Raw genomic sequence first — 7,447 nt, forward strand, 5'->3', positions numbered from 1 at the left:
AACTGGAAATTAAGTTTCCTGGTAGCATGGGTAATCTGTTAACCTTAAGAGGACACAAAGTAACACAGAGTAAGAGAAAAGAGTTGAAGGATGAGCCGGTGTTAATGCTGACAGAGAGCAGCAGAAAGAAGTAGCGGGATGGACACATGTACCAAAGCAAAATGAGGGAGTAGCGGGATAACTGCATAGTGAGAGAACAGATGAGAACACCGTGCAGCAGCTGATGTGAATAGAGAGATGGGTGTATGGGGAGGGGAGGGGAGAGGGGAGGGGAGGGAAGAAGGGAGGGAGAGGAGGGGAGGGGAGGGGAGAGGAGAGGAGGAGAGGAGGAGAGGAGGAGAGGGGAGGGGAGGGGAGAGGAGAGGAGAGGAGAGGAGAGGAGAGGAGAGGAGAGGAAGGGGAGGAGAAGAGAAGAGAAGAGAAGAGAGGAGGAGAGGAGAGAAGAGGAGAGGAGAGGAGAGAAGAGGAGAGAAGAGAAGAGAAGAGAAGAGAAGAGAAGAGAAGAGAAGAGAAGAGAAGAGAAGAGAAGAGAAGAGAAGAGAAGAGAAGAGAAGAGAAGAGAAGGGAAGAGAAGAGAAGAGAAGAGAAGAGAAGAGAAGAGAAGAGAGGAGAGGAGAGGCACAAGAGGAACTGTGTACAGGACAGAGGGATGCAGGGGGAAAGGAGCATAGTGATGGAGAGAATCAGGAGACACAGCAATTCCATACAGGGACAGCAGCAGGAGGGAGGAGAGGGATTAACACATGGTGACAGCAGCAGAAAAAGGAAGAGGATAAAGCACATGGTGACAGCAGTTTTACCATCTCGCCGTCCATACCCAATACACGTATTTTCTTGAAAATCATTTATAGTGCCACAAAAATGTCCAGGTTTCGCCCTCCTATATAGTCAGAGGCCACTCTTGCAATAACCATAATAAATAAATACTGATAGGGGCATGATGGATTGAAGCAAGTCTGAAGGGAAAAAACATTTTGCAAAATGCTCAGAAATAGCACGTTTCGTGATGACCGCATTTATTTCTCTCACAAGGAGATATTTTCATCGTAATGATGAGGCCCAAACGAGGAAAGGAATGTGTCCATATATATATCACTGAATTTCCTCTGGAGATAGCTCTCTTTGACTGACGAGACCACGTTTCAGGTAGATCAGGTCTGTGGCATTGTTGTTTGAAGTCACTGGAATGGAATAGTGGGAGTATATCTCTGAAAATTGACGGAAGTCTTTTCTGAAGATGTGAGTGTTATTGGTGGACTGGTTGGACGAACCCTTTTATTAATACCTTCCGGTGGATGCTATAGGCCACTTTTTCCTTGTCATAATGTTGCCCTTTTGGGTTACAATATAGAATTGGTAAAGGCGCCAATTCATTATTTGCAGGAAGGCACCTTATTTTCTCCTTCAATCAAGCAATGCGGCTCTAAAGGTTCTAGTTGTCAGGGCCTAGGTTGACTGAAGTATCGCAGTCGTGGTCTGTGTATGAACCCCCTTGTACATGCAAATATTAATTTATTTCATTTACAATTGGCGCCTACTTTTACAGCTGTAAATATCATCAGAGTCAATGCGTCTTTTCTTTCATGGCCTGAGGCATCTTGACATGCCTTACAACATACTTGGGTTCTGAGCTGAGGTAGGTATTCTGTTGCCTGCCAAGAGGCATTGCTGTGGCAAAGGAAGGCAACACTGGCTGGGGCACCTGCATTAGCGGCATTCCTCTCCTCACAATATGTTGGGCGTTTTGGAAAAGTCTTTCATGATCCAGTTGGTGTTTTGGGCCCCTGATCTGAGGATTCACCAGAGCCGACGCTTCATCGAAATATGGCGGGACGCCTGTGATTGAGTGTATCTGCTGGGCGTTGTATCTGTCGGTCGATGCTCTCGCAGGCAAGACTGGCTGAGACAGTGTTGACTCCGGAAGGCCTGTTACAAACCTCCTTAGAAGGACATGCCACACTCTACCACTCAGGGGATTTATAGTCACCTGGGGCCACAAACTGGCAAGGCTCCTCAAAGCCTCGCGGTTCCATACCGCTGTAGCGAAGTCGTCCTCAGTGTGATAAAGCTGGGAGAAGTAGATATCCAGCCTCAGGTTTGGATGCCTGTTCACAAAATCATACATTTTACTTATGCAGTAATGGCCGAACTCATTACAAGGAGTATAGTTGGCGTAAAGGGTGATGTAGCCAATATTGTCATAGTAGGGAATCACCAAATCCAGGTAGCCGTCGACATCAAAGAGTACAGATTCTGGGTGAAGATCAGATAAAGTACAATTCGAAGCATATCCCTTTTGAATTAAGGAGCCAAAAACAGTCTTCACTTCAAAAAATGTGATGTGCTTTCGAGGGAGCACTGCTGGACCATAGGGAAAGCAGAATGCTCTGTAGAAGTCCACGTACGGTATCCGTGCATCTTCTGCTGTGCAGATGTGTGAGGGGCATTGAGCACACTGTGCGAACGTAGATTGCAAGTGGTAAGGATGTACTTCACTTTCTTGTGGGAAGAGAAATTGTTGACCAATAGTATCCATGTAAATAGGGTGTAAAATCTCATTGTGATCCACCATTAGGTTTCATGGTTTCATTCTTACAACTCCTTGTAAGTTCTGGAAAAAAGAAGCAAAAATTATGTTAAGTAAATATCATTTTCCAAAAGGGAGACCTCATTGTGAGATACACAGTAGATATCGTCATTACTTTGTGAGTGGTAACATACAAAAACATCAGGTATGACACACAGTTGCTGTCATACCCTTATGGTCCAAGAACTTAATTTAGACAGAATTTAGCCTTTGGACTGACAGCCATAATGACATAGAGTCCCAGGAGCTGTTCTCTAAGATGGACATCCTATTCACCCCAGCATGAGACCAGCCCCAGACACAAAGCAAGAAGACTCAACTACATATAATCTTTGCATGCAAACTAGGTCCCAAACTACTAAATGTTTCCCAATTCTGTACTGATAATTTCCTGGTCCTGATCTAACTGGCAAATACAGTCTTCCCAAAAATATCTGTCTGTGTTTTCATCACCTGGTTGAAATTTAAAGAAATAACTCATAAGCTGTTTCGAAAAACCTAATTTGAATTCCTTAATCAATGGACAAGATAAAAGTACCAAAGTATGCCTGCACTCTCTCAGCCAGAAAACAGCATTGTCCCGGAGTATGGGTTCCCGGTACTCTGTTTAGATCTGGCCCTGGGGGATAGGGTCCATGGGGTGACCTTTGGCCCTGGGCAGGAGGATACATACCTCCTCGCCTAATTTGGTAATGGCCCTGGGGGACGGGGTCCGCGGGGAACCCTGCAGGCTGAGGGGGCAGGGTCGCATGGCCCCTCCACATATAATAAAATAGCCCCAGGGATTGGGCCTGCGAGGGCCTCATTGAGGCATGGGGAGTGGGGCCTTGAGTCTCCTTCCCCTTTTACAAATGTGCATGGCCACTGGGTATGAGGTCTCAGGGGCCATTCTTGGCCCGCCCCTTCATAAAATGCACTGGGTCCTGGGAGGTAGGGACCCGGGCCAAAATCAGCTCGGAGAGGGGGGCCCCACAAACACACCCTACCTTCATAAAAAAAAAAATTATGGTTTGACACTCGGGCTCAGGGCCACCCCAGGGGTCATATATTGTTTGGTTTTTTTTAAATACACAGATACCATTTTTTCTTCTTGTGATCTCACAGGAGAAACACAGAATTGAGGGGGGAAAAGCACACCACTTTTTTTCACTTTTGGCCCAAGGGTTGGGCCCTCTGGGACCCACACAAGGGCGAGCTGGCTAGCCTTTTGATCTGAAGTCTCAGGGCATTCAGGACTTCCAACCATCCTCCTTCTGGACCTGGGCTCTGCCATCTGTGAGTCTTCCCTGCCAAGTTGTGCCACCCCAGTCCTGGACTCTTGGAAGTGGGCCTAAGGTGTTGAACCGTCGCATTGCCGCTGCTGCGTGAAACAGAACCGACGCATCACCTTTGCTGTGCAGATCAGAACCAATGCATTGTCTCTGCTGCATGGATCAGCACTCAATCATCGCCTCTGCTGTGTGGATCGGCCCTGGTGCATCGCTGCCGCTGCATGGATCAGACCTGATGCATCTCCTTTGGAACCATCACTGCACGATGTTCTGTGCAACGCAAGGTCCTCGCATCTCCTTCGACAGACAATGCCGGAGCTTCCTCATTGCAGCTTACCGTTCATTAAAGCTGATGCATCACCGCTGCTGCGCAGATCAGGCCGAGTCCATCGTCGCCACTGGGTGGATCAGCACTGATGCATCACCTCGAATGTAGCACACAGCCTCAACGCACCCAGGATTAAGGTACTTTTGTTCAGTGGGCCTCGTGGTCGGCCTGAACTTTCTACATTGTCCCAGTACGGCGTGACTAGGTCTTCCAAATAGGGCGTTTTGTTGCTAGCCGCTACTTTTACCTCAAAACTTTTAAATTCACTATCTCAAGATCTACTTATTGTATGTTTGCCGTTTTGGGCTTGTTTTATTTATGAAATTAAGTTATATTTATCTAGCCTGTGTGGAATGTTTTTGTGAGTTGTTTTCTCTGTTTTACTGTATGAAGTTCTGCTCAAACTCTGTGCTGCTCAGTCCTGTGCCTGCTATACCACTGATCCAAGCTAGCCTAGCTGATGAGGGGGTGATACGTATGCCTAGACATTGGTCCTGTGCTTGCTATGCCACTGGATTCAAGCTACCTGGCTGATATGGGGTGATACCCCAAAACCTGTCCCAGGATGCTTGTCTCCAGTCCAGGGAGGACCAGGCTTTGCAGTTCGGGCTGGACTATTCCCATGGGGGAGCAGGGTCAAGACTGTTTGCATAGGGCTGGGTCCAAACTGGAATGGGATGGCAAGTCACAAAACAATGAATTTAACCCAGATCTGTGACTGGGGATAAATGTTTGATTTGTTCAGCATTCAGTCCATCATCTGTTCTGTTTGCACATGTATCCTGCAACAGCACCACTTGGAAAGTTTGCAGATACTTTAAGAACTCAAGATCTCTCGTTTTGCCGGCTAGACCATTTATGTTCCAAGAACACACCCGAAACTTTCTATCGCTATAGGTCCTTTGTGTTGTCGACCACTTTCAGTTCATGGAGGTGTGCTTGTTGAGTTCAGGGTGGCTGATAACCAATCCCAGTCTTCTATATGAATGTTCAAGTTACAGAGAATAACACCTCCCTCTCCGGCCATTCTATTTGTGTTATTACTTGGGAACGTACTGGGAACTTTCCTCAAGACGGAATAGACTCTCATTGTCTGACCGAGTGACTCGTTATCTACCCTAGGTGCTGGGAGTGGGTGTAGGTAACCAATATCTTTGTGGACAGTTAACAATATGCCCCATATCTTGAAAATATCCGCCTCATTTTATACTTTGTGAACCAGGTGAGTAGAGTTCCAGGTAACTTTGGTGGTTTCATTTAAGTACTCTGGGCTAAGATCAAGGAACTTGATCGAAACTATGTTCTTAATTGTGATTTCAAACAGGGTTGGAATCAGCTGAGTAAGTTTCAAAACATTGCCTCAGTTCTAAACATCAAAAAGCCACATGGATGTGTGAATGCAACTCCCTCCGTTAGTCGGTTTTGTTTCCATGTCGGCCTCCGAGGAAGTAGGATTTTCTGAATAGGTAGAGAGCGCGGATTTGTTTCCACAAGTTTCCTTACACGCACTCACCCGCAGCGGCCGCCATTAAGTAGGGAAGGGGGAAGGGACGTGCAGCTGGGAGGCGGGAATCGGTATGGGGGAGGGGCCGCAGGGGAAGCAGCGGCAGGGTGGAGTAAACATGGGCCAACAACCAAGGAGATCACACCAGCAAAAAACAATAACAGGCAAGGAATCAAGAAATTAATACAATAACATGCACAAAGTCAATTAAACAATAACACCCCAGAGATTAGATCACATAATAACGCACCAGAATCAGGGTCAGGCAAAGCAGGAGGCAGAGCGGAGTGGGCACAGAATGGGACCAGGGCAGCCTCGAACACCTACTCGGATTAGGTGAACGAGGTGCACGCAAACAGCGGAGCTGCTGGTGAGAAGAGCAGTTCTCAGACCGGGAGGTCAGATGACGTATCATTTTTTGCAGTTTTTAAAATATAGCGCAAACTTGCCCCAAGGTTTTTGGAGCGCTATTTATGCGCACCAGTTGTATTACACAAGGTCAACTTTATTTTGTTTTTATAGGCACAGGGAGATTAAGTAATCTACCCAGAATCACAGGATCGGGAGCCTGTGGTACTGCACGCTTTCCCTGCTTCTGGCACATTAGAACAGTAAATGTTGCTGTACCCACAATAATGTGCTGCATATGTAAGTACATATAAAGCCCCAAATGCGAGACTGATTGCATTGTAAATGCTTGTTAGTTTTTGCCTGCACGGCGCTTGGACTGTGCTTGAGAAATCTATTGTTTTTAATATAAACTTAAAAGGGATTTAAAACCTGCCTCCTCTCTTTCCTGGATTCTCGTTGGTTCCTCTGCGTGCCACTTAACTTTCCTCCATTTCTATTGGCTGTAGCATATTTTCCTGCATTTACTAATGCTTGTTCCTTGTCTGCTTCTCTTATCAGTTTCCTGCTGCCGAAATACAGTTAACATCCGCTTTGGTTGAACTATATTTTCATAAAGTTTTGCCTTTTACTCTTGCAGCATATTTGTATAAGAATTTATCACCCGCAGAGATTACTTCATTTGCAAAGAATCACAGGATGTTGCACGCCACCGTCTGAGACTCGAACCAGGATCCACAGCTCTCAAGTCAGCAGCTCTGGCCACTGTATCACATGTTTAAGGAATATATCCACTCAGAGTGGGTGCTGAAGGGCATCTCTTTTGAGAGAGAACTGTGAAGTAAATATCAGTCTCTGTTCAGACCTGCACAGCTCTCGCTTTGAGTCCTAATCAACAGGTCTTTTACACCTACCTTCTATGCCCCTCGAGTAGAACATTCGTCACCCAAAAGTGAAAAAGGAGGCTATACCAGGGACGGCTGGTATTATGGGACGAAGTGGGGGCTGCCCCACGAACAGCAAACAATAGAAAATTCCAGGGAGTTGATTTAATAGAAGCTCCTGTGATGCTTAGTTTCAGGCAGTGCTTAATTTCCAAAAAAAAAGAAGTGCCAGGGTTCTCATCAGGAGGCCACTGCAACGTGCACCACACATTGTCCCGGCCCTGCTGCCAACGATAGTAGCAACACAACTACTAACCATCACAGTCCTACAAGTGTTATAATTCGTTCTATTTCATGCCCCCAACCCTATAAGAATGGCTTGGGCGACAGGTAATAGTAATTTTTTATGTATATTGAATGAAAAATTATCTGTTGTTGTGGTCATCTCCAAATTAGCCAGACACCGCCACCTTGTGGCAGCTGTCACAAGCGCTGGTGTTGAGAATTAAGTGCTGGTGCTGAGCA

The 7,447-nt window shown here is 46.3% G+C and overlaps 1 protein-coding gene across 1 annotated transcript; it reads right to left on the reverse strand.

Moving 5' to 3' along the window:
* Positions 1–590: 590 nt before the first annotated feature.
* On the reverse strand, positions 591–2,607 carry APOBEC4 (apolipoprotein B mRNA editing enzyme catalytic polypeptide like 4). Its single transcript, XM_078668101.1, has one exon. The coding sequence runs from the start codon at positions 2,570–2,572 to the stop codon at positions 1,565–1,567; it is 1,008 nt and encodes a 335-aa protein (XP_078524227.1). The 5' UTR covers positions 2,573–2,607; the 3' UTR covers positions 591–1,564.
* Positions 2,608–7,447: the final 4,840 nt, after the last annotated feature.

This window comes from Lissotriton helveticus, chromosome 11 (assembly GCF_964261635.1).
Source record: "Lissotriton helveticus chromosome 11, aLisHel1.1, whole genome shotgun sequence".
Classification (NCBI taxonomy): domain Eukaryota; kingdom Metazoa; phylum Chordata; class Amphibia; order Caudata; family Salamandridae; genus Lissotriton; species Lissotriton helveticus.